This window comes from Anas acuta, chromosome W (assembly GCF_963932015.1).
Source record: "Anas acuta chromosome W, bAnaAcu1.1, whole genome shotgun sequence".
NCBI classification, from domain to species: domain Eukaryota; kingdom Metazoa; phylum Chordata; class Aves; order Anseriformes; family Anatidae; genus Anas; species Anas acuta.
The window spans coordinates 2,309,528-2,337,056 of NC_089016.1; the positions used below are offsets into that span (position 1 = coordinate 2,309,528).

General features: G+C 49.1%; 2 protein-coding genes across 3 annotated transcripts in view; both read left to right on the top strand.

Moving 5' to 3' along the window:
• The window catches only part of LOC137847136 (antigen WC1.1-like), a 155,490-nt gene that overhangs the window by 27,243 nt on the left and 100,718 nt on the right, over nucleotides 1-27,529 (top strand). The window lies entirely within an intron of this gene.
• LOC137847100 (olfactory receptor 6E1-like) lies at nucleotides 19,884-22,235 on the top strand. Of its 2 annotated transcripts, none has more exons than XM_068665380.1 (2): nucleotides 19,884-20,104; nucleotides 20,196-22,235. In XM_068665380.1, the coding sequence occupies exon 2, from the start codon at nucleotides 20,865-20,867 to the stop codon at nucleotides 21,996-21,998; it is 1,134 nt and encodes a 377-aa protein (XP_068521481.1). In that variant the 5' UTR covers nucleotides 19,884-20,104; nucleotides 20,196-20,864; the 3' UTR covers nucleotides 21,999-22,235. The 2 variants fall into 2 exon arrangements, with proteins under 2 accessions (XP_068521481.1, XP_068521479.1); XM_068665378.1 differs by having other exon boundaries at nucleotides 19,884-20,051.

A 27,529-nucleotide genomic window follows, 5' to 3' on the forward strand; every position in this document is an offset into this window, starting at 1 on the left:
GCCCATCTGCATGAGCCCAGAAGAGCACAGAGCACATTGGCAAGTGGGAACCCAAGTCACAGGCTCGTGAGGAAACAAGATCTTGTCCCAGCTCCTTCCAGGGCTACCGTGGAAGGGCTGTCATCCCAGTGTCCAGGCAGGAAACCCATCCAGATGAATCAATGGCAGCAGCTCTTCGCATCACCATTTGGACTAAGGGGATTACTGCCAAGGGCTGTAGGTCACCTGTTATAAATTCACTCAGTCCCAAATTAGGATTATAATCCTAAGTGATTATAGTACTATGTGCAGTTCTAAGCACCACAGTACAAAAAGGACGTGAAACTATTGGTGGATGGATCCTTGTGTGTCCCTTCCAACTTGGGATATTCTATGATTTTCTGATTCCAGGCCATCAAATCCATACAGGCCAATAAACATGGTTGTTCCTTCCCTCCATCTGGCTGGAAGCAGGGCCCTCTAGCCCTATTCATAGTAGTTGTCAATGTGTCTCAGGGACTGTAGTGGAAACAGGAGCAGCTGTTTTCTTAGCAGGCCCCCCTTTGGCCATTGTTTTTCCCTACAACTCACATAATCATGCCTCTAGGGTCAAGGCAGATTTCCCATCCCATTTTCTCATGTCCTCTCCATGGCCATGCAGGTAAAACCATGGGGTGGCACGTGGTGTGTACCCACCATATCCCCTTTCCTGAGAAGAGCAGAGGCCAATGACAAGCTTGACACAAGCCGACAGTGTGTGCTTGCATGCCAGAAGGCCATCTGCATCCTGGGCTTCATCAAAAGAGGACTGGCTATCAGGTCGAGGGAGGTGATTGTCCCCCTCTACTCTGTTCTTTTGAGGGTCCACTTGGAACACTGTGTCCAGGTCTGGGGCCCCCAGCAGAAGAAGAATGTTGAGGTGTTATCAGGTCCAGAGGAGGGTCATGAAGTTGAACAGAGGGCTGCAGCATCTCTTTTATGAAGAAAGGCAGAGAGAGCTTGGGCTGTTCTGCCTACAGAAGAGAAGGCGGTGGGGGGACCTCATTGTTGCCTTTCAGTACTTAAAGAGGGCTCATACAAAAATGGAGAGAGTCTTTGCTCAATCAGATAATGACAGGATGAGGGGGGAATGGTTTAAACTAAAAGAGGGGAGGATTAGATTAGAGGTTAGGATGAAATTCTTCACTCAGAGGGTGGTGAGGCACTAGAATAGGTTGCCCAGAGAGGCTGTGGATGCCCTGTTCCTGGAGGTGTTCAAGACCAGGCTGGCTGAGGCACTGGATAACCTGTTGCCTTCAGGGGGCAGTGGCGACCTGGTTCAGGAATGGCACGGCGACCAACCCCAGGCCGCTCGGTCCATCGGCTCACAGACACCAATGTGGTGGATGGCAAATGGCGTTTATTGTCGAGTCACATGGGGTTATATACCCGAGGCCCATAGCGTCACTTCTGCTTGCTTACATCACATACCACACGCTACTGTCCATCAAGGGAGGGGCTCCACCTTTCTGTACAGCACGACATCTTCCGGCCGCCAGACCCTAACTACCCACATTTCCCCCCTCCCTATGCACAACCAAATTAGCTAAAATATAACAATCATAACTTAACTAAAAAACATAAGGCACAATAACCAGGAGAAAACTAGGAGGTAACTGGTAACCCTGAGTAAATACACTCTTAAAGTAGTTGTTGGTATTCTACCAACATAATGTAAACTTTCTCTAACCAACTTTTAACAAACAACACAAGCTTATTTAGTATACAAGGTCCAAAGATAAGATCACACAAAGGCATCGCAGCCCCCCACCCACGGAGGCTGCTTCGCTGTTGTCTGGGTTTTGTCAGTGTCGAACTCTCAAGCTTACACAGGACGCTTGCTGACTTACTGTCTTCTCTTGTCAGCGGGGTATACAGATTACGGGGGTGTCCAATGATCCGTTCCTGTGAACAGAAACTCAGTTTTCATTAGTTTTATTCTGAGTCGCGGGTGGGTCACTGCGCCGAACTGGCGCCAGCACCCGATCCACCGTGATCTGGCAGATAGTAGGCGAGTTGATCATTCCTTGAGGCAGCATTTTCCACTGGAAGTTGGGGCATTGGCTGTTTGGAGCTTCTCTGGCCGCACGAGTTGCCATAACTTCATGGGCTCGCAGGCCCTGGGCTTGCTCCTGGGGGTGATCACTGTTGGGTCCATACCCATTAGCCGCTGCGGGCTAGAGCCATATAGTGGGTGATCCGCCCCAGTTATTTAGGCCAGTAGTCTCATACAGTTGTCCTCCCATTCTTGTTTAAAAATGATCATCCCCCCCCGTCAAAGATCAGTCTACAAGTTCGTTTTATATCAAACGGGAGCATGTCGTCTCCCCTGAAAACACCATCTATGAGGGTGGAGACTATTGCAGAATGAAGCCCTTTATCCCCAATGGCTTTAACAATCGCTTGCACATCCTTAGGGTTTATTGGTGAGTGGACCCTCTGCCCCCCATCTGTCACCCAGACCGGGAACACTAGCATGGCCGATAGAGCCCAGACGGCACACGCAATCTTAATTTTCCTCCAATCTGTGAGAGGAATTTCTCCCCCTCACGGTGCAGCTTTATTTCGGATGGGGATATTTTTGCTATCTGTCCCCATTTCCTCCTCCTCCTGCGAATTTAAATCAGTATCTGATCCAGAGTCGGAGCTCAGCTGACTGGTCGCCTCCGAGTTCCGGTACCCTCCCATCGAGTTCGGGCCCCGCCCACTACCCCTGCGAGCGGGCTGCTCCCCGCTCCGGCCCCGCCCACCACCCCTGCGGGTGGGCTGCTCTCTCCCTCGTGGCTCGCCCCACCACCTTCTCGGCAAGGCGTTTGCCCCACAAGAGCGTTTTTTCAGATGGCCGTTCCGATTGGCTCTCTGACCCTCTCTCGCGCTTCTACCTCCTCCCCGGTCGCCCCCGCAACAGTTCTCTTTCTCCCATTTCCACGTGTTAGTAAAACCTAGCACTTCATCCCCGTTCCCGCTGGAGGCTTCTTCACCCGACTCTTCGTCTTCTAGTTCAGCGCCGTACTGGGGCGCAAATGGCGGTGGTCTCTCCCAGATTTCCTCAGGCTCTGGTTCCCCATTGGCACCCCTGGCTTCCTCAGCTGAGCCACCCCATAGCTTCCGTAATTTTGATACAACCTTCACAAGGGTTTCCATCTTCCTTGTTGGTCCGGGAGCGTCCTCCCCGCTGGGCTGGTCCCGCCGCTCCGGCCACCGTTCACCTGAATCCAGGAGTTTTCCTGGGTTTTGGCACCACTTGTTGCCTTCAGAGGACAGTGGCGACCGGGTTCAGGAACGGCACGGCGACCAACCCCAGGCCGCTCGGTCCATCGGCTCACAGACACCAATGTGGTGGATGGCAAATGGCGTTTATTGTCGAGTCACATGGGGTTATATACCCGAGGCCCATAGCGTCACTTCTGCTTGCTTACATCACATACCACACGCTACTGTCCATCAAGGGAGGGGCTCCACCTTTCCGTACAGCGCGACATCTTCCGGCCGCCAGACCCTAACTATCCACACACCTCATGATAACAAACTTTTGTGTTGTTTGTATTGTTATTTTGTATTTCCTTATTGTTACTGATAATTCACCCAACTGCACAGCAAGGCTGTGGGGATTTATTTCTTGTTTTCTGTCTAGCTGCCCACCCCACTCCTGAGGACTTTTTCTAAGGCATAAATCCCGGGCAGTTCAAGTGAAACCTTGTGGATCCTCAGACACAAGGGGATGGTGCCTTCAGTGCAATGTCCTTCAGATAGAACAGACAAGACTGGTCTCATTTGACCTGTGCCTCATTTGACACTTTGTGGTGCAAGACAATTGCACTCAGAGGATCATATAGGCATAGAATGAATATCCTGACATGGAAAGGACCCACATGGATAACCAAATCCCACCCCCGAATTGGTACATGAACACCCAAAAATCTATCCATATGCCTGAGGGGGTTGTCCAAATGTTTGTTGAATTCTGTCAGTCTGTGAGCACTTCCCTGTGGTGCCTGTTCCAGTGCGTACAAAAACATGACAATGCTGGGAGTAAAGGAATCCAGGTTCAAAGGGCACATCTCCAGACCCTGTCCCTGTCCCTGTACCCCCTAACCAGCCAAGCACACTGAGGGCTCACTCTATGTGCATCTGAAAGCTCCATCCCCTACCAGCCTGGAAACAAGAACAGCAGCATCACGGCCAGGTGGAGAAGCCAGCAGGAATGCCAGCGTGCTGCTGCCAGGGGAGGCAAGGCCAGGGAGGGACAGACGGACACTCAGCAGACCCTTCTCTGCTGCAGCTCTGACTGATGAGGAGTCAGCTCCTGCAGAGGCTGTGCTGGTGGGACAGGAGAGCAGGGGGTGGCCCAGGGAAGGCACCTGCCCTGCAGGGAATGGCAGGGAGGTGCCTGAGCCCTCCCTCACACAGCATTTCTGGCAGCAGCTCCCTCTCACTGCCTGCACATGTCCCTGCTGGGAGCTGGTTCTGTGTCTACGTTTCCTCCCTGTCCATGTCCTGCAGACCCCATCTCACAAACTGTGTGCTCAGATTCACTCAGATTCCCCTCCACTGCAGGAATCTGAATGCGCAGAATCCAGAAAAGCCTTTCCTTTCAAGCCAAGCCCCAGTCTTCCACTGGAAAGACCCCGTTATAAATGTTGTTCTCTAGAGCACCTTCTGCTCCTCACTGGAGAAACAGAGAAAACCATCCTGAGAGATGCTATCAGCCATAAGATGTGCCAGCTGTAGATGACCTCGTTGGGAACGGCATCTGCATTGCCCTGCTGCCAGAGACTCACAGTGCCAAGAGCCTGCAGATCTGTCCTGCCACACGCTGCCCTCTGTTGTTGCGCTCCTCACTGCCTCCAAGCCCTCTCTCCTTCTCTCCTCTCCCTGTGCCACCTGCAGTCAGAGCTCCCAGCCCTGCTGTGCTGTGCAGAGGAGCTGCTCCTGGGCAGAGCTGTCTCTCTGCAGTGCTGCCCGCTTGACAGGAGCTCTCCTTGGGCCCAGGAGCTTGGCCCAGCTCAGCAGCACAGCACCTGACCATGGCATCACTTGCTCTGTGCCATTGGGCTCCCTCGAGGTGTCCCCAGGGCCTCAGGGCTGACAGCTCCTGAAGGCAGCAGAGTCTCTGCTGGGGTGTGGTGTTTTAAGCAGACTGAAGTCATCACTGACTGCTCTTTGCTGAACATGGGAGAGACAGATTTTACAAGTGTGATTTGTGCTGTTAGAGTGCTATCAATGTACTGCTGGTGTTCAGGAGCTTCCCCCTGCTCCAGGGCAGTCTGAATCAGTCCATGGCAAATAATAGGGCTGGGTTTCCATCCCTGGGGCAGTTGATTCCAGGTGAACTGGACTCCACTCCAAATTAAAGCAAACTGTGTCCTGCATGCTGTTGGCAAAGGAGTGGAGAAAAATCCTTTAGGGATATCAATCGTGGCATAGCAGTAGGCTGCCTTTGACTCCAGTTTGTATCGACGGAGGAGGGAGATATCATCCGGGATGCTGGGGATAAGGTATGGGATGACATGTCATCTCACTCACTCCAGATGAAAATTAGAGCCTACAAAGGATGCCCAGAGCCTAGAGAGAGAACAGAGCTTAACAGGAGAGCTACCATAGGCCCACATGGATGAGTTAAAGTTGCCCCATCCAGAAAGGCAGATGCATTGGGAGCCCAACTCAAATATTTCTGTGTAAGTGCATACAGCATGGGGAATAAGGGGAACTGGAGGTGTGAGTGCAGTTGCAGGGTTATGATCTCATTGCAATGACTGAAAGATGGCGGGACATCTCCCATGACCAGAATGTGGCCATGGACAGCTCTGTGATTTTAGTGAGGGCAAGCCAGGAAGGAAAGGTGGTGTAGTTGCTCTTTTTGTGAGTGAGCAACTGGAATCTATGCAGCTCTGCCTAGGAGGGGACAAAGTGCAAGTCGAGAGCCTATGGGTGAGGATTAAAGGGCAGGCCAACTGGGGTGATGGTGTGGTGGGTGTTTATTACAGGCCACCAGATCAAGAAGAGGAAGTGGATGAGGCCTTCTACAAGCAGCTGCAAGTTGCCTCACGTTCCCAGGCCCTGCTTCTTATGGGGGACTTTATCCATGCAAATATTTGCTGAGGAGACAACACAGCTCAGAAAACATGGTCCAGGTGGTTGCTACAGACCACTGCAGATAACTTCTTGATGCAGGAAGAAAGTAAGCCAACAAAGAGAAGGGTGCTGTTGGACCTGGTGCTAACAAAAAGAGATGGTCTAATTGGAAACACGAAGGTTGAGGGCAGTCTTGGCTGCAGTGCTTATGAGATGCTGGAGTTCAAGATCCTGAGAGGAGGGATCAGGGCAAAAGAAGGACTACAACCCTGGATTTCAAAAGAGTTAACATTGACCTCTTCAGGGACCTAATTGGAAAAATCTACTGGGCCAGGGCCTGAGAAGGAAAGGGAGCGCAGGAGAGCTGGCTAATTTAAGCACCACTTCCTCCAAGCTCAGGGTTGGTGCATCCTTACCAGAAAGAAGTCAAGCAAGGGGGTAGGACAACTGCGTGGATGGGCAAGGAGCTCTTGGGAAAACTTAAACAGAAGAAGAAAGCGTACATGATGTGGAAGAAGGCACAGGCAACTTGGGTGGAATTTAGGAACATTGTCAGAGAATGCAGGGGTGCAATGAGGAAGGCCAAGGCCCAGTTAGAATGAAATTTAACGACAGACATCAAGGATAACAAGCATGGATTCTTCAAATACATCAGCAGCAAAAGGAAGACTGAGGGAAGGTGGGTACCTTGGTGATGGTGGATACAGAGAAGGCAGAGTTACTGAATGCCTTCATTGCTTTGGTCTTCACTGCTAAGGCTGGAACCCAAGCACTACTGAGCCTGGAAACAACAGGGAAAACCTGGAGGGTAGAAGACTTTCCCCAAGTTGAAGGGGATTGGGTTAGAGGTTATTCAGGCAAGTTGGACACCCAGAAATCTATGGGCCCCAATGGGATGCAACCGAGGGTACTGAGGGAACTGTCAAACATTTTTGCTAAGCCTCTCTCTATCATCTTCAAAAGGTCTTGGATAAGCACATGGAGGAAAAGAAGGTGATCAGAAGCAGTCAACATGAATTCATCAAGGGGAAGTTGTGTTTGACCAACCTGATAGCCTTCTACATTGAGACTAATGGCTGGCTGGATGAGGGGAGAGCAGTGGATGTTGTCTACCTTGACTTCAGCAAGACTTTAGACACTGTATTCCATAACATCCTCCTGGGCAAGCTCTTGGATTGTGGGTTCCATGAGCGCACAGTGGGGTGGATCGAGAACTGGCTGAATGGCAGAGCTCTGTGTTGTGCTCAACAGTGCCCCCAAGGGTCAGTACTGGGTCCAGTGCTATTCAACTTATAATCAGTGACCTAGATGAAAGGGCAGAGTGCACCCTCAGCAAGTTGGTGGACAATACAAAGCTTGTCAAAGTGGCTGGCGCATCAGAGGCCTGTGCGGCCACTCAGAGGGACCTGGACAGGCTGGAGAGCTGGTCAGAGAGGAACCTCACTGAGGTTCAACAGGAGCTAGTGCGGGGTCCTGCATCTGGGGAGGAACAACCTCAGGCACCAGTACAGGTCGGGGGCTGACCTGCTGGAGTGCAGCTTTGTGGAGAGGGACATGGGAGTCATGGTGGAGAAGTTAACCGTGAGCCAGCAATGTGCCCTTGTGGCCAAGAAGGCCAATGAGGTCCTAGCTTGCATCAAGAGAAGTGTGGACAGCAGGTCGAGGGAGGTGATCCTCCCCCTCTGCTCAACCCTGTTGAGGCCACAAGTGGAGTATTTTGTCCAGTTCTGGGTTCCCCAGTACAAGAGGAATATAGAACTTCTAGACAGGGTCCAGTGTAGAACCACGAAGATGATTAAGGTATTGTAACATCTGTCCTGTGAGGAAAGTCTAAATAAGCTTGGTCAGTTTAGCCTAGAGAAGACGATGTTATAAATCGCTCAGTCCCAAAATAGGATTAAAATCAAAGTTTACAATTTATTAAAAGAATAGAGGTAAGCAAACAGCGCTGGGTGGGTCGGGAGTCTCTGCTCCATCTAGACCCACACCAGTTATATCAAGTAGTTGATTTTTATGCTCCTAGGCTGATATATATTCATTACTACTTCTAAAAAAAACGGGTTATTATAATTAGCTTCCGGGATCCAAACCCTCCTACTGGAGCATGCACATCAGTCTCCGGTGGTCCCTCTGGGGGTCTCTGGGGGTCTTTCATGCTGAAGGCTCGTAGTCTTCCTCTCAGTTTTTTTTTTCTTGTCCTTCCCCTTTGTACTCCTTGGCAGCATGTCAAAAGCTTACACAGCGTTCCCTGCAAGTTTTGTCTTCTAGCCGTCCTTCAGCTTCTTTCAGCCACCTGGCCAGATATCAGGGGCTTGCATAGTGTCCCATTCAGAAGTCATAACAGTTACTAGTTGTTAGCAGTTGTTCTGAAACCCCCAGACATCAGAGACTTCAAAGAAAGAACATACAAATACAAATAGCTCTCTATTGACACTTCACAAGTTGTTAAAACATTCCTCACAGGCCATTCACAGGGACACTCCAGTCACATCTATAGCAGTGCTAAATCAACCACAAAGAAGGCAAGAAGGCTGTAACTGTTAGGAATAAGAGTTCGGAATCAGTAACAAAAGCAAATAGGCTCATGGATTTGAGGAATATTTCTGAAGATTTGATAAATTGACTATAATGAGGGGGAGACTGGGACACGGGGAGGAAAGGGAAGAAACCACATCTGTGGAAGAATTAAATTGCCAGTACAGGACCCAGAGACAGACAGAACCGCTCTCTATTGACACAAATTGTTAAAACATTCTTTTGCAAGGTACAAGAACTATATCCATTAACCACTCTGTTTGTCTTAGACTTGTGGTTATACAAGGGTATGTAAGACAGACGGTCACATTCATCATACCATGTGGCCCTAGCATTGTTCCGTACTGACAGGAATCAGATGAACGTATCTCACAATGAGATTGAGAAGGGATCTTATCAGCCTTTAGAAATACTTGATGAGACAATGTAAAGTGGATGGGGCCAAGCTCTTCTCAGTGGTGGTGAGTGATAGGACAAGGGGTAATGGGTGTAAATTGAATGACAGGAGATTTCATTGTCATATGAGGAAGAACTTCTTTACAGTTCAGGTGAGAGAGCACTGCAACAGACTGCCCGAGGAGGCTGTGGAGTCTCCTTCTTTGGAGATACTCAAAATCCACCTGGATGTGATCCTGTGTAACATGCTGTAGGTGAGCCTGCTGGAGCAGGGGCGATGGAATAGATGATCTCTGGAGGGCCCTTCAACCATTCAGTAATTCTGTGAAATAAATAAAAACATGTTGTGTTGTTGCCGGTGTGTAAGAAGTCTTCATTTTCAGAATTTTGTAGATTGTCTAGAAGATCTCATGATTTTTTTCATAGGTCTGGGACATGTCCCAGCAAGATGAGGACACTCCTTCTATGCAAATATAAATTTATATAGATATTTCCAAATATGCATGTCCTCCCAATAACTTAAATGGAGATATTGTATCTCCCAAACATACTTATATTGGCATATTTCACATGTACATTTCATATCTAAATGGACTTGGGAGCAATAAAGTCTTTAGAGGTTGAATAGATCCTGCCTTTACTTCTTTGCCATTGGGCTACAGCTGGTAGCAGTTTCCTCATATCACCTCTGTTTATGACCCAGAGAAATCTGACACCACAAATGTCACTCAATGTCACTCTGGCACCTCCAATGTCACCTGGTGTCTGCATCTCAGCAGCTCCCTCCTGCCCTCCACCTCCATTCGATGTGCTGGGAGCTGAGACATGCAGCTGACATGCAGATGTCTGGTGTGCGCCCATCTAAACCACGGCAAGAGGAAATGGCTGTGGAATTCCATGAGGCATGGGAGAGGCATCTAAGCCCCCTCTAGCCTCTGGACAGCAAAAAAAAAAAAAAAAAAAAAAAAAAAAAAAAAAAAAAGGAGATGCCTTGCTTGATTCAGAAGGAACACTTCCCTCAGCAGGGGGAAGGCAGATCTCTCCCTGTCCTTGTGTGGGTGCCTTGCCTAAAACCAGGACTTGAAAAGGTGCTTCTTGGACCTCATATTTTTTCTGATATGAGAAATGACAGTGCTGGAAATCAGTTTCCTTCCCCAGTGCAGGGAAGGAACATCAGTGACTGCTTCAGTCAGATTCCAAGTCTGTTCCCCTGGAGGCCCAGGGACTTCTCAAGAGCTCCCTGTGTTGCTGAGCTGGGCTGGGCTCCTGGGTCCAAGGGGAGCTCCTGGCAAGCGGGCAGCACTGCAGAGAGACAGCTCTGCCCAGGAGCAGCTCCTCTGCACAGCACAGCAGGGCTGGGGGCACTGCCTGCAGGGGACAAGGGCAGCTGAGAGAAGGGAGGGAGATGTTAAAAGCAGTGTGGAGGGGGGATGTTGAGAGCTCACTGCAGGAGAAATCTTCACAACCCTGAACAGGGTAAGTCTCTGGCTGCAGGGCAACACAGCTTTTGTTCCTGGTGCAATCTTCAGATTTGCTGGCAAATCCCACAGCCTGTAGGAGCTTTCAGGAGGACTCTCAGAGTTTCTTTGGAGAAGAAAATGACAAGTTCCAGGGCAGGGACTAGCTGCCAAAGCTGTCAGAGGGACAGGACACGAGGGTTCTGTTTCATATGGGGCTGGCTGTAGGCTGTGTAGCCACGGTGCAGGCAGGGGTGTCCAGGGCTGTGGTGCAGAACAGGGTCCCTGCTGTGCCCCAGGTGCTGTGTGCTGGGGCAGGGCCTCTGCTGCCTGCCAGGCTCAGCACTCAGCCTGCCTGGAGAGCTGCCCAGGGCGCTGAGGGGAGAAGCGGTGGGTGGAAGTTTATACCTCCAGTACTGTGTCCAGTTCAGCACTCCCCGTACAACAGAGACATAGAACTACTGGGACAAGTTCAGAAGAGGGCTACTAAAATGAGATTATTAGATGACTGTAGCTCCTGTTGTATGAGGACTGGGTGAAAGAGCTGTGCTTGTTTAGCTTTGAAAATAGAAGAATGAAGGGAAACCTCATTAATGTATATGAATATCTGAGGGGAGGGTGTTGAGAGCATGGAGCAAGTTTATTTTCATTTGTGCCCAAAGACAGCATGAGAGACAATGGGCACAAACTGAAGCACAGGAAGCTTCAGCTGAATATGAGGGAGCACTTCTTTACTGTGAGGGTGACAGAGCCCTGGAATGGGTTGCCCAAAGAGGTTGTGGAATCTCCTCCTCTGAAGATATTCAAAACCTGCCTGGGTACCATTCTGTGCAATGTGCTTTAGGTGATCCTGCTTGGTGGGGGGATTGGACTAGATAATCTTCAGAGGTCCATTCCAACCCTGGACATTGTGTGATTGTGTGAAGGAGGCCTCCTGACATGGCAGGACCTTGCTGCTGCCCAGAGGTTGCTGCCTAAAGGCCGGCTGCTCACAGCTCCACAGCACCCCAGGGCATCTCGGGGGGAGATTCTTGACAGGGAAGACCAAGGCAGGAGCTTGCTGAAGGGAAAGCACTCTCTAGGATCTCTGCTTTCACTTTCCTGCTAAGGGGGCAATCACTGGGATCATAATGGAATTGTCAGGTTTGTATCAGTGACTGAACCTCAGAGATCGTTACACTGAAATAGAATTGCGGGTCTGTGAGGAACCTTCTAATTTCCCTTCACAGCCCTTAGCCTACAGACAGCACCAAAAATATCTTCATTGTTTCTTGTGGGATTGTGGGATATCCTGCTTGCAAATAGGGAGATGCCTGTGGCTAGTGGGCACCTGAGATACATCTCTGGTGCTCTTTACCAGACACTGTAGGAAAGTACAAACTCCTGCTGAGCCCAGAGAGGATCTGCCTGATCTCTGAGACAACTTTAAACTCAAAAAAAAAAAAAAAAAAAAAAAAAAACAAAGAGAGAGGTCTCACAGGGAAGAGGCAGCGTGTCTTGTTGAGCAGCTTTCTGTGAAGAATGGTAGAGGTTTTGCTCGGATAAGTCTCTAACTTGTCTCTGTCTTTTCCTCCACGGATAGGCAATCATGTGCAGAGGCAGAAAATGTCCAACAGCAGCTTCCCCACTGAGTTCATCCTCCTGCCATTTGCAGACACACACGAGCTGCAGCTCCTGCACTTCGGGCTCTTCTTGGGCATCTACCTGGCTGCCCTCCTGGGCAACGGCCTCATCCTCACAGCCATAGCCTGCGACCACTGCCTCCACACCCCCATGTACTTTTTCCTCCTCAACCTCGCACTCCTCGACCTGGGCTCTATTACCACCACTGTCCCCAAAGCCATGGCCAATTCCCTGTGGGATACCACGACCATTTCCAATGCAGGTTGTGCTACCCAGGTGTTTATGTTTGCTTTCTTTCTCACAGCAGAGTTTTATCTTCTCACCATCATGGCTCATGACCGCTATATGGCCATCTGCAAACCCCTGCACTACAGGACAATAATGGACAGCAGAACCTGTGCCAAAATGGCAGCAGCTGCCTGCGGCAGTGGTGTTTTCAATGCTGTGCTGCACACTGCCAATACCTTTTCCCTCCCCCTCTGCCAAGGTAATGTCTTGGACCAGTTCTTCTGTGAGATTCCTGAGATCCTCAAGCTCTCCTGCTCAGGTGCCTACCCCAGAGAGATTGGCTTTGTTGTGTTCAGTTCCTGCTTATTTTTTGGGTGTTTTTTTTTCATTCTTTTCTCCTATGTACAGATCTTCAGGGTCGTGACTAGGATCCCCTTGCAGCAGGGCCGGCACAAAGCCTTTTCCACGTGCCTCCCTCACGTGGCTGTGGTCTCCCTGTTTCTCAGCACTGCCCTTTTAGCCTACATGAAGCCCCCCTCCATGTCCTCCTCATCCCTGAATCTTTTGCTGGCAGTTCTGTATTCGGTGTTGCCTCCAGCAGTGAATCCCCTCATCTACAGCATGAGGAACAAGGAGCTCAAGGATGCGGTTTGGAAACTGATGACTGGAGGTTTTTCAGAACCAATTAAATGCCTGCCTTCTTTGGTATATCAGTCATAATATAACTCAATACAGGACCAGATATAATTCTTTTTCTTTGTTTTTCTTTACTTCTAATATAGTTGTCCACAAAGAAATGTTTTTCAAACCATTCCACTTCAGTATCTACCTTGGGTGTCTCCAAGACTTGGTATAAGTAAGGTGTGTTTGAGATGTATTTAAATAAAAGAAAAGACCCTGCTGAGACTTGCTTGCTTGAGATCCTTCCTTAGAGACATGTGGTGGAGCTGCAGGGGGACTTGGCTGTGTTCAGAGGTCGAAGAGGAAAAGAGTCCTGGCACAGCAACACTGCCAGAGAGTCCCAGGGCTTGGTCTTTCCTGAGTTGCTCCCCTTCCACACTCTCATTCGGAGTCTTTGTGTTATTGTGAGGACTGATTGCTCTTGTCACTTGCTCACTGTGCTGCTGTGTGGCAGTCATGTGTCCAAACGCAGTGCAGGCCAGGGGCACTTCTCTAACACAGCTGGCTCCATACCAGCATCTCCAGCATAAAGGGGGATCGGCTGAGGGCAGTGCCTGAAGGCTCAGCTCTTCTCCCAAAGCTGGTCTCATGGATATTTCAAAGGGACGGACTTGGACGAGGCTCCATGCTTTCTTTATTTCTCTTCTATTAATCTCTGACTCTGAAGAAGGCCAGGTACCTGTGCACATCCTCCATGGCCAAAGAACCACTCGTGTGGGAGGCAGTCAGTGGCAGTGTCCCCCTCGAGTTAGCTCTGCTTTCCCAGCCTGACCAGCACGGCCCTGCAGAATTCCCGCATGGCTCCACGGAACACAACCCCCTTACTCTTCAGAGCAGCACTGCCAGCTCAGGGAATGTGGGCAGCATGGGCAGGGGCTGCAGGAATGACTCCTCAGGTCAGCCCAGACGTGCTGGGCTGGGGCAAGGCTGTGTGGGACATGGGGTGTTCTGGGAGCAGAGCAGGGCTCTGTGTGTGTGCAGTGGTGCTGCCTGAGGATCCCCAGGGCCAGCAGTGTGGTGCTGCGCTGTGCTGGGGAGGGAGGCTGGGCTGGGGGGCTGCAGGCTCCCTGTGGGAGGGAAAAGGTTTGGAGGCAGGGTGGAAAGGAGGGAGAGGAAATTGCAGTAGAAGAGAGTCAACCATTGATCTCCCGTTCTCCATTTGCTGCTTTGGAGCCATCCCAGCCTGAGCTGTTCTGCTGGGATGGGCTGGGCTGTGAAAAGGTCAGGGAATTTTGGAGAACTGGCGAGGGTCTGGACTAGGCTGGCCACCTGGTAGGAAAAGAGAGGACCAGAAGTGCAGAGGTTGGGCTGGGCCCTTGTTCTCTGGACACCCTGGCAGATGCTGCCCCAGGACAATTGTCCCAGAGCAGCCCCTCACAACCACCATCGCGAGCACTAGGCTCTTGCCCTAGCTCACACAGGTGGTTTGTTCCTCCAGCTACGAACACTAAATGACTACATCTGAAGCCCATGTTTGTCTTGTCCATCTGAGACAGCCTATGGTGTGGGTGTGGTGAGATGAACTTGAATGAGCCCAAGTGCCATCAGCTGTTTCTTAAGGGTGCCATCATATCCAGTGGGACAGACAGAGTCTCAAGGTCAATTCCCATTTGGAGGTATGGTCCTATTGAAAACCAGCTGAATAAAGCAATGCATCATGAAAAAAACGGCTGAATAAAGCAATGCAGTCACAAGTGGTGCCCCTCAGGGGCCAGCCTTGGGCCCAATGTTTTTCAACATCTTTATCAATTACATAGATGATGGAATCGAGTGCACCCTCAGCAAGTTTGCAGATGACATCAAGCTGAGTGGTGTGGTCGAAACAGTAGAAGGAAGGGATGCCATCCAAGAGGGACCTGGACAGACTGGAGAAGTGAGCCCATGAGAACCTAATGAGGTTCAAGAAGGCCAAGTGCAAGGTGTTATACTTGGGCTGGGGCAATCCCCAGTATTTATATCGACTGAGAGAAGAACTTCAGAGCAGACCTGCATAGAAGGACCTGGGGGTCCTGATGGACGAGAAGAAGGGCATGAGCCAGAAGTGCGTGCTTGCAGCCCAGAAGGCCAAGTATGTCCTGGGCTGCATGAAAAAAGGGGCATCCAGCAGGGAGAGGGAGGTGATTGTCCCCATCTACTCTGCTCTTGTCAGACCCCACCTGGAATACTGTGTGCAGGCCTGGGACCCCCAGCACAAGAAAGATGTGGAGCTCTTGGAAGGCGTCCAGAGGATGGCCACAAAGATGATCAGAGGGCTGGAGGACCTCTCCTATGCAGAAAGTTGAGGAAACTGGGCTTGTTTAGCTTGGAGAAGAGAAAGCTCTGGGGAGACCTCATTGTAGCCTTCCAGTACATAAAGGGTGCATATAAACAGGAGGGGGAACACCTGTTTACATGTGTTGATAGTGATAGGACAAGAGGGAATGCCTTAAACTAAGGCAAGGGAGATTTAGGTTAGAAAGTAAGAGAAAGTTTTTCACTCAGAGGGTGGTGAGGCACTGGAACAGGTTGCCCAGGGAGGCTGTGGATGCCCCATCCCTGAAGGCATTCAAGGCCAGGCTGGATGCGGCTCTGGGCAGCCTGCTCTAGTGGTTGCCAACCCTGCCCAGAGCAGCAGTGCTGAACCTAGATGATCTTTAAGGTCCTTTTCAACACATGGCCGTTCTATGATTCGATGATTCTATGACTTTCACACCAACTCCTTCACTGAAGAGTTCTCGACTTTTTCCTAAACTATATGTATGCAGTTCTTAATTCACTTTTCCACAAAGAGGTGGTAATTTCTTTCAGTATGTCCTGGACTTGCTAAAGGCAGCATCGGGAAACATGAGTCTGGACATGTGGGAAGCCTTCTGAAGCATGAGCTGGTTGGCAGGCAGAGTACCTGAGGGATTGTGCAGGGCATCCCCTGCACTGAGTGTTCCTGGGTGGGCTGGGAAGAGGCTTCCTGAGTACAACAGCTCCTTGTAGCCCTGTGGATGCTAGCTGTGAGGTCACTTCTGTCCCAGAACCTGGCTGGCCAACAGCAGGAAGGAAGAGCCTCTGAGGTCATAAAAGGCCATCAGAAAGCTGCCCCCAACAGGGTGACACATTTAGGGAGGTCAAGGGAAATCTGGGAGAATAAAGCTAGGAGATTTGTGGGAGAGAAGATTAGCTTGGCTAATGGGAAGGAAAGATTTTGAAGAAGTGGCAAATGGTTCAGGTAAGGCTGATGGTTCTGCAATACTCACCGGGAAAATATTAATGTTATGCCCTCATAATATTTCTAACCAGGAACATTAAAACCTAGTGCTACCCTAATTACTATGCTTCACCATGGAAAGAATCCACTGCTCTAATCCCAAACTTCAAATCCTACCTTTATCTTAAACCCCCAAACACATCACCTGTTACCATTAGTCTTATCCAATTGATCGCACTCATCCCTAGCCCTTAATCACTAGCATTAAATTGCCAGCCTTAACACCAACCCTTGTCCCATAACAAAGCACATAATAAAACCCTAACCAGAGACTGGTGGGGATGAACTGCTTATGTCAGCTGTGCCTAGGGATCTCTAGTGGCAGCAGAAGGCCCATGGCTGTGCAGGTGGATGTCAGGGCACTTCTGACTGAGGATATCATGTGCGACCTTCAGCAACATGGCTGGTGTATACTTTTATCATTTTAGCTGTCATAAGTAACTGAGGAGATGCTGACATGAAGCTAGTGTAAATATTTATTTCAAGCTCAGTCCTGACCTAGTACCTAACAGAGCTTGCACACAGGGGTCTTCTGTCCATCAGAGAAGCTGAAAGGCCATCAGGAGGTGCATGGCCTTGGAAGATGAAAACGACCTTGCCTTTATCTTGCTAGGTGCCAGGTGTCAAGGAGGGTGCCGGGCTTGGATGTTCTTATAGGGTATCAATTGTGCCTTAGAAACTCTGACTCCAGCAGGAAGCAATTGGTTTTGGTGGGGACTGTGAGCTCGCTTCTGCCTCTGGAGTTGAGAGGCCAGCATAAGGAGCATGGCTGGGCAAGGGACTGGGAGGTCCTATCTTTCTGAAGTAGCTGCCAGGTCAACCCTCACCTCTGGGCTGCCAGATGGACTTTTAGGCTCACATCTCGCAGTGTCTCTCACAGACCAGCAGAAGGCACCTGGTGCTTGTGTGATGCCCTCTGCCCAAGTACCTGAAAGGCCCATTCAGAAGCAGCCTTGGCAGTGGGTTGTCAAATGTCTTGTGCCTGAGTACATGACTGGAGAGAGACGGTCATGTGGCTCGGTTGTGTCTATCTGAGGAGCTGAAAGTCCATCAGGAAGGTCACATAGCCTGGAAGACCATGGTGAGGTTCCTTGTGTCTGGTCAGCTGACAGGACCCATGAAAGCTGATGGGTGTGGATGCCTGTGTGAAGGATGCCAGCATTTTCTCAGCCTCAGAGCCACCTGCACAGGGCCTTGGCCTACCTCTGATCATGGCCTCCAATTGCCACCACAGTGCTCTAAGGTGTCCATGGGGCTTTTTCAGAAATGGCCCTCATTGCAACCAATCAATGCTTTGAAGAACTCTGGGGTTTGGCTTCTGACTTTGACTTTCTGAGAGATTTCATCAGTCTGCTCTCAGGAGCTGAAGTTGATAGACTTAGCAGCAACTACACTTTGGGGCTTATTAAGACACAGAAAGGCCTAACAGCCTCTTAAGGAGATCTGGACAGGTAGGAGAAGTTTGACCCTGTAGAGACAACCTTTCTCCTCACCTCCCCAGATCACACCATTTCTCTCATTGATCCCCTAGGACTTGCATCACTCCTGACATCAGACTTCTCCACTCAAGTCTGCAGTTGCACCTTGTAGTTCCCTTGTCCCAAATCCCTCCTACTTTCCTTAGAACATCCTATAACATAAAGGACTATACGTGATACATATATTACTACGTTTAGCCTATGTTTATTACCATATATATATTACCATTTTTTTCTTGTATATTGAACAATATCATGCATCTTTATTGTTACATATCAAACAATACCTTCACACACAAAAAATATAAACAGCACCTTTAATGAGTACCTTAATCAAATCAAGTGCCTTCAATCAAAATTCAGGGGTGAATAAATAAGACTTTTACTCCTTTCTCTACCCGTGTCTCAGAGGCTTCCTTACCAAGGTTCTGGTTTGCTCAGTGTCAGCTGGCAGCATCCTTCCTCAGCACAGAGGAGAATTGAAACACAGGGCTGCTTTAGCCCACCAATGATCGCAATTCCAAGACTGTCTGCTTCTCAACTTTCAACAAATACAACCCACACAGATCCTTGCTCGATGAACACTTTAATTGATGAGGATATTTCTCTGGAGTTTCGCAGAGACAAAATTTTTCTGAAGTCTGTAGCTCGTCAGCTGAGATTTCTTCCAGATGAGAAAGCCAGGTGTGAGACCTGAAGAGGAAAAGAAATGCTCTTAACCCCCACCATGAGCAATAGCCCAGGTGCAACATGGCCAACCAAGTTGCCAAAGTACTGAGATGATGCAGCCCACTGGGAGCAAAAGAATTAGATGTGAAGGAAGGGGTCCAGCTGAAGGAGAGATACCATGCAGATGAGAGCCTGTGAATAAAAATAGATGGGATAACCCGGACATTGTTTTCTGGGGTCAGTTCTGATACCTTTGGTTATCTGAAAATTCTGCATGGATCGGAAAAGCATGACATAGGCTTTTAAGGTGACTGTCCCCCATTTCAGTAGCTGCAGGAGGTAGAAAATACATGGACTGGGACAGATGCTGTGCACTTCTTTCCTGGGTGCTTACAAAAAAGTGTTCCTCTTCCTTGACTAGCTCCACCTGAATGAGGAGTTCATGTATCAGGCTTGGACGTGAAGCCTGTGCACCAGTGTGAGGCTCCTGAGGCAGACTGGGATGCATATCTCTTGTCCTTAGCAGCAGCAGCACAAACAACTGTGCCCAGTGGGTCTCCCTGTCCTGCATTTCCATTCAAGACAGAGGTAGCTTTTAAACTAAGAGAGGGTAGTTTTAGACTGGATATTCAGAAGAAATTGATTTCTCTGAGGGTGGTGAGGTACTGTAACAGATTGACCAGAGAAGTTGTGGGTGCCCCATTCCTGGAATTCATGAAGGCCAGGTTTAATGGGGTTTGAGCAACCTGGTCTGGTGCAAGGTGTCCCTGCCTATGGCAGGGCAGTTGGAACTAGGTGATGTTTTAGGTAGCTTTGAAACCAAGTCTTTCTATGTTTTTGTGATCTTATGATTAATGTGACTGACCAGACTTGTTTCCCATCACTGCCTCCCATGATTATTTACCCTCGTTGTAGGGGAAAAGGTCCTTGACCAGATCCCCTCAGTGCTTAGCTGCCTGTCAGGTCTAAACCACAACATATTGCTGTTGGTGACCGGGCCAATCTTCAGCTAAAACAATTACAGCCAATGGATTAATCTGAACAAGTTTACCAGAGGAAGCCAGTGCACAGTGCACAGTGCCTCAGCAGGGCATTTGGAGTCTAAGACCAGCCCAAATCCTAGGCTGAAATGTCCACATAAACATGGTTGTACTCCCCACTTCTGAGCTTCCCATTTTCCTGCCTAAGTGTACCCATTCTACCCTGGGACAGGTCCTGAGGGGACAATACAGCCCACTGAGAAACTACTTTTCTGCCTCCAACCTGTCTTCTGCTCTTCCACCCTTGCATTTTGAGGTGTTCTCTTTTTGCAGTCATTTCTCTGATCCTTTCTGTCTAAAAACATAGGGAAAGGTGAAGGAGAAAATGTCTGTTTTATTAAACAAGTTTCTCTCTCTCTCCCTCTCTCTCTCTCTCTCTCTTTATTTATTTATTTATTTATTTATTTTCTCTTAGAAGAGTAGTTTGATTTACAGAAGAGAATAATTTATCAAAACCATTAGACACCTGAGACTTGAGTAATGAGTTTCACCTACTTCACTCCTGGTGCCTGTGAGAACTTGTTCTCCCGAGGCTCCCCCAACAGTCAATGGAGACAAGAGAAAGTGCTCGTGGCTGGGTCATCACAGCCTAGAACTGTAATGCAAGATAAAGGTGAGGAATCTCTTTCAGATGCTCTTCTCTCTCTCAGCATTGACAGGATAGGAGTAAGTTAAATTGCTCAACCTGAATGATATAACTTTTAGACAACTGAAATATACACCTGCATGGTAATACTTGGCACTTTGTTTTTTCTAGGTGCTTCCTCTTTCTACTTCAAGGACTGTCCTTAAGCTTTCAAAGATGACAAAATTTGTTCCACCTCTCAGAAAAGTAAGGCAGTTAAGTGAGGCCATTTGATTGTACGAGAGAATAGCAACTATTTGGAAACAACTGCATTTCCACACAGAATGAGGTCGGTTGTGACTCTGTGACAGATCTGTTTCCACTGACCTGGTGGGACCATAATGAATTTTGACTTCAATTTAGAGTACTGAAAAAGGCAAGCTACACTTGCTACTTGTATTCCATCTTTCCTAAAGAAACAAAGGAAGATGATGTAGAAGAAAGCAGGGCATTACAAAAGAGGTACTTGAAATTTGCTTAATTTGAAATCAAGCAAGGGATCCCCAGTGGTTGCTAGTCCAAAAAGGGTGGATACTGAAGAGGAGAGATAATAAATTCCAATGTACATATTTGAACTGATGATTTAGCTTTTACATAATAGAAAGCATTTATGCAGGACATGAAATTCCCTTTGGAAACACTGGTATGATGGATGCTTGCAATTCTTCTGAGTGGAATTTCACAGGAATAGAGTATAACAGAGTAACAATCCGTTCTTAGCCCTGTGTTTTTGTAGCGAGAATCATTTGTAGCTGATGGACAAAGGTGGAAAGAAGACAAGAAATTCTCTGAGGATTCTGCATGATATGTGAAACAGAAAAGTCAGGGTGTGAGGAATGTGCAAAAGAATCTGTGTGTGTGTGTTGTATAGGAAGTCTGCAAACAAGGCAAGAGAGAAGGAAGGAGATAGCCTTCTGTCCAGACCATGAAATTATTGGACTTGTTTTTGCCATGTTCCTACGTCAGCAGGATGAATGGAACTTGGGTATGGGAACAGACAATGGAACTGTCATTTCTGAATTCATCCTCATGGGCTTCTCAGGGCTTGATCAAAGGCTACGGCTATTTCTCTGCCTGGTCCTTCTACTCATGTACCTGACAACGGTGATGGGGAATGCAGCCATCATTTTCCTGGTGTGTGTGGATAACCGCCTGCAAACCCCCATGTACTATTTCATTGGCAATCTGGCATTCCTGGAAATCTGGTTTACATCCTCCACAAGCACCAAACTGTTGGTGATTCTGAGCTCTGGCAGGAGAACTATCTCAGTAGGCAGATGCTTTGCCCAGTCCTCCTTCTATTTTGCCCTGGGTGCTGTAGAGTTTTCTCTCCTTGTTGTCATGTCCTTTGACCGTTACGTTGCCCTCTGCCAGCCTTTGCGCTATGCTGCCATCATGAAGCATCAGCTCTGTATCCAGCTGGTTGCTGCTGTTTGGGTCATGGGCTTCACATTCTTGATTTACCACCTGGTGCTGCTCTCCAAGCTCACTTTCTGTGGTTCAAACAAGGTCCAGCATTTTTTTTGTGACTCCACCCCCTTATTCCAACTGTCTTGTTCTGATGTCACCCTGCTTTGGAAAACAGAATCGGTTTTCATATTGTTTATTGTGCTGTCTTCCTTGTGTCTAACTCTGGCATCTTACACAAGCATCTTCTTCTGTATCCTACAAATGCCAGCAGCCTCTGCAAGGAGAAAAGCTTTTGCTACGTGCTCTTCCCACCTCACCACCTTGGCCATTGTCTATGGAAGCTGCATTGCTCTTTACACACCCTCGTCAGGATATGTTTCTTTGGAGACCAACAGCATTGTAGCTTTGCTCAACACTGTCCTGTACCCATTCTTAAACCCATTCATCTACAGTCTTAGAAACAAGGCTGTGATGCTGGCCCTGAAGGAAGCCATGGCCCGTGCAACAGCACAGCTTTTTCCCTAATCGTGATGTATTTCTGAAGAGCAATTTGAGTTCTCTGCTGTCATATCTTATGTAATACCACAATCATACATATGTGACTTCCACATGCAGATGCCTCCAGAGGATTATGTTCTTGCTGGATTGTGTTAGGCTGTGTGATAAAAAGCACATCTGTACACAAAATGAAGGGCCAAGGAAGTGATGGCAGGAAGAGTAATTCAGTTCATGCCCTGCCCTGGCTGCTTCCAGGCCCATCACAGGAGAGTCCTCAGCTTAACAAAAGCCCATCTCCATGAGCCCAGAGGAGCACAAAGCACAATGGCAGGTGGGAATCCAAGTCACTGGCTCCTGTGGAACCAAGATCTTGTCCCAGCTCCTTCCAGGACGGCCTTGGGAGGGCTGTCACCCCAGTGTCCAGGCAGAAACCCATCCAGATGTGTCACTGGCAGCAGCTCTCCACATCACCATTTGGACTAATGGGATTGCTGCCAAGGGCTGTAGGTCACCTGGTGATAGCACATAGGGGTAAGTGCAGCAGCTGGACTAGAACCAGGGCATCAGAGGGCCCATGTGTCATTGTAGTCAGCAACAGGAGAGATAGGAGTGTGTGGACTTAATGTGTGTGTGCCTGTGTCTTTGTGAGTGTGTGTGAGATTGGGGTGGTGTGTGCCAGCAGCTCGAGTGGGGCTGCACCCACAGGGGCTCATATGTCCAACCGTCTTCAGCTGGGCAGACTGGGAGCCAGGAACTTGTCACAGGCAGGCTGAGTATCTGATCCCAGCTGCTGGAGGGTTCTACCTTGCACACATGCACATGAATACGCGTTTCTGCACACAAGAACTTTGTGTTTCCCAATAATGGGCCTCCATCTTGCTCTGCCAGAGAAGCAATCAGGATAATGCTGCTGCTGTTTGTGGTTGTGTGAATGCTGAGTGTACCTGCCTGCATTCACCCGTGTCCTGTGTCATTGTGGACTGCACTCTGCTGCTAAAGGGATTGAGAAAAACACATTAGTGATATCAGTCGTGGTATACCTCTTGTATGGCTTTGATTCTAGTTCATATTGGAGTTCTACCACATCCAACGCTGCAGCACTCAGTAGTGGCATGATTTCATTCAGGCCATGATAGTCCACTGTTAGTCTCCACTTATGTCAAGAATTCACACTAGCCATATGTGACTAATAAAGTGTGAGCAAGTCTTGCTGATCACTTCTTGTCTCTCCAGTCAATAAATCAGCTCATGAATGTGAATCAGGGAGTGTTAGTCAGTGCAATATCACTCCCTGTGCACCAGTGGGGTAGTGATCAACATCTGCTGCTCTTTGACCCTCAGCAACCCCACAACAGAAGGGTCCTCCAAGAGACCGGGCAAGGCAAACAGCTGTTTAATCTCACTGTCTTAAAGAGGCTGCACTTCAGCCTCCAATACAGTTAACTGTCAGGATTCCCCTGTCACTCCAGAGATAAAAATGAGTTCTGGCCATTTATAGCTGGATGACATTGCAGTACACCTTGCACTGGTGTTCACTAGAGCCTCATACTTCTGTGGATCTGATGTGTCAGGCCATCGAACCCACACTGTCCAATAACCTCAGTTGTCCCTCCACCTGACTGGAGGCAGAGCACCTCTAGTCCTGGTCAGAATATTCATGGAAATTGGAGCAGCAATTGTAGGTAAAACTACAGAGTGGTATGTTGTGTGGACCCACCATATCCCCTTTCTTGAGCAGAGGCATGTTTACTCCTAAAAGCTGAGGTACTGGTTATACACATAGAGGGAGGAAGGTATATGCTCTTTGAGTTGGTGGACCTCTTGGGAAAGTTTCTCCACAACCAAGACACAGGCCCATAGTGCAGAAGAAATGCTTCCATGACCATGCTGCATCTAAGGGGATCTACTTTCCGTTTGGGCTATTTGCACAAGAAAAGTCTTAGAAAAACAGACCACAGAAAGATAAATACTGTAAAGGAGTTCATGACAGTTCTGGGAGATGGGGCAAGTTTCTAACTCCCTGAAGCTCATACAGCAACTGGGCAAAATAGAATCATAGAATCATTAGGGTGGGAGAGACCTCCAAGGTCATCTGGTCCAACCATGCCCCTACTACCAATGTCACCCACTAAATCATGCCCCTAAGTGCCAGGTCCAACCTCTCCTTAAAAACCCCCCAGGGACGGTGACACCACCGCTTCCCTAGGCAACCCATTCCAATGCCTGACTACTCTTTCTGAGAAGAAAGTGTCTTCTAATTTCCAAACTAAACCTCCCTGGAGCACCCTGAGGCCATTCCCTCTAATCCTATCAGTAGTTATCTGCAAGAAGAGGCTGACCCCCAACTCCCCATAACTTTCTTTTGGTAGCTGGAGAGAGCAATTAGGTCTCCCCTGAGCCTCCTCTTCTGCAGACTAAACAGTCCCAGTTCTCTCAGCTGCTCCTCATTAGAATTTGTTCCAGACCCTTCACCAGCTTTGTAGCCCTTCTCTGGATATGTTTCAGGGCCTCAATGTCCTTCTTGTAGTGAGGGGCCCAAAACGGAACACAGTACTCAAGGTGCAGCCTCAGCGGAGCAGAGTACAGGGGGATAATCACCTCCCTGGTCCTGCTGGCTGCACTATTCCTGACACAAGGCAGGATGCCCTTGGCCTTCTTGGCCACCTGAGCAGACTGCTGGCTCATGGTCAGGTGAGCATCAACAAACACCTCCAGAACTTTTTCCTCTGCACAGCTTTCCGGACACTCTGCCACAAGCCTGTAGCGTTGCATGAGGATGCACTTAGCCAAGTTGAACCTCATCCCATTGGCCTCTGCCCTATGATTCATCCTGTCCAGGTCACTCTGAGCAGATAGACGCTTCTCCCTAACTTGGGCTCTATCCCTGCACCAGCCTGTCCTTTCTGTCCCACACATGGTCCCATGGCCCCACTGTTCAGGAACAGTACAGGGAAGGCTGTGGTCAGGGTGGGTAATGGTCCCCAAGCACGATTCCCACTGCAACCCTTGCTTCCCTTTATCTATAGCTCTCCCCTTCCCCCTGCACCTGATGCCTGCCTCTACCTGACCATGTCCCATGCGGGGTTTCACAGACATCCCTGCTCTGGCGTCTGAAGGTGTCTGGTCCAGGGAAGAGGTTGGACAGGGTTGGCCATTCCCCCACACAGGCAGGGAGCTGAAGGTGAGGATGGGGGTGGCCTGGCAGCAAACCCCAGCCATAAATCAGAGTGAGCAGCCAGTACTAGGAACAGCCATCGCTAGAGGCTGGGGATGACGAATGTCCTGGGCCACCTTCCCATGCCAATCATTCCACCAATGGCCCAGAGTGACCACCTGCCTCCTGCACTTGCATGTTACTCCTGTCCACGAGCTCTGGCTCTGCACCACAAATCCCCTGCTGTGAGTCCTCACCCAGCATGGCCACACAACTCAGACAATATCTGAGTTTTCCTCTGGCAGGACAGGACCTACCACTCCTGTCCCCTTCCTGTGGTCCCTGAGGTGCCCAGAGCTGGTGGTGATGCTCTGCAGAGTGAGGGGCCTGGTTTAAAGCCATTCTCCATTGTCCTGTCATTATTGGCCCAAGAAAAAGTTACTCTATCTTATTTATAAGATTCCTTTAAACACTGAAAAGCTGCATTGAGGTCTCCCATGACCCTTCTTTTCTTCAGGCTGAAAAGCCCCAGCTCTCTCAGCCTTTCTTCACAGGTGATGTGCTCCAGTCCTCTGATCAGCTATGTGGACCTCCTCTGGACCCACTCTAACAGATTAACTTCCTTTTCGTGTTGGGGACCCTACACTCCAAATGAGGCTTCACAAGGGCAGAGGAGAGGGGCACAGTCGGCTCCCTCATCCTGCTGGACACTCCTCTGTTGATGGAGCCTGGGGTGCAGTTGGCTTCTGGGCTGCAAGTATGCACTGCTGGCTCATGTCAAACTTTTTGTCCACCAGAACCCACAAATCCTTCTCAGCAGGGCTGCTCTCAAGGACTTCTTCTCCCAGTCTGTCCTCATGTCTGGGATTGCCCTGGCCCAGGTGTAGCGCCTTGCACTTGGACTTGTTGAACCTGTTTAGATTCACATGGGCCCACTTCTCAAGCTTGCTCAGGTCCAAACAGATATCATCCCTTCCTTTTGTTGTATCAACAGCACCACTCAGCTTGGTGTCATTGGCAAAGTTGCTGAGGGTGCACTTGATCCCACTGTCTACGTCTTCTGATAATAATATTAAACTGTGCTGGTCCCAAGACAGACCCTGAAGGACACTACTCCTCATCGTCCAACACCTGGACATACAGCCATGGATAGCAATTTCATAGAGCAATGACCTCCACCTGATAATAAAACAATTCCTTCAGACTGTTCCTGACCACAACATTGGAAGAAGAACCAGCACCAGCACTGAAAACCAGCTGGTCCAGGCACCAGCACTGAGGAAATACCCTTTTATTAAAGAGACGTGACAGGGGTAGCCAGCTATACTTTAACAATAGATACAGATACAAGGGTCTCTGGGTAAAAAAGAGTGGGTTTAGGCCACTCTGCAGAAGTGGAGTGAAGGAAGAAAAACAAGATTATCACAGAGAAAAAGCACAAAGACCAGCAGTTTCCTGAGACAAATTGGAAATCCCTTGTGAAGAGACATGGGCAGCTTATTGCTGCTGAAGGACTACTGATTGACTGAGCTTCTTCAGTGCATCCTCGAGCTCCTCGTTCCTCATGCTGTAGATGATGGAGTTCACTGCTGGAGGCACCACTGAGTACAGCACTGTCACCACTGGGTTCAGGGATGGGGAGGAGATGGAAGGGGGCTTCAGGTAGGCAAATACGGCAGTTCTGGAAAAGATGGAGACCACAGCCAGATGAGGGAAGCAAGTGGAAAAAGCTTTGTGCTGTCCCTGCTTGGATGGTATCCTCAGCACTGATCTGATGATCTGCACGTAGGAGAAAAGAATAAAAATAAAACACCCTGAAGCTAAAGAGAGGCTAATCAGAACAAGCCCAACTTCCTTGAGGTAGACATCTGAGCAGGAGAGCTTGAGGATCTGGGGAATTTCACAGAAAAACTGGTCCAGGGCATTGCCTTGGCAAAGGGGAATGGACAATGTACAGGCAGTGTGCACCATGGCTTTGAGAAAGCTACTGCCGTGATGAGGAGTAGCCCTGATGAGAAGGACCTGAGGGTTCTGGTTGAAGAGAAGCTCAACATGAGTCAGGAATGTCCACCTGCAACCCCAAAAGCCTACAGTATCCTGGGCTGCATCTAAAGCACGGTGACCAGCAGGTTGAGGGAGGTGATTCTCCCTCTCTTCTCTGCTCATGTGAGACCCCACCAGCTCAACAGACACATAAGATTTTGGACATAGGACTTAGTGAGTGGGACCAGAGCAGAGCCACAGCAATAATCAGTGGAGTGGAACACCTCTCCTGTGAAGGCAGGCTGAGCCAGCTGGGTTTGTTGAGCCTAGAGAAGAGCAGACTCTGGGGGGAACCTTCTTGCTTTCCAGTACTTAAAGGGAACAAATAATATGGGGAAAGACTTTTTCCAACTCCAACCAA

Bases quoted from the DNA above. Each gene is read 5' to 3' on its own strand.
- LOC137847100 (XM_068665380.1), top strand. From the start codon at position 20,865: ATGATATGTGAAACAGAAAAGTCAGGGTGTGAGGAATGTGCAAAAGAA.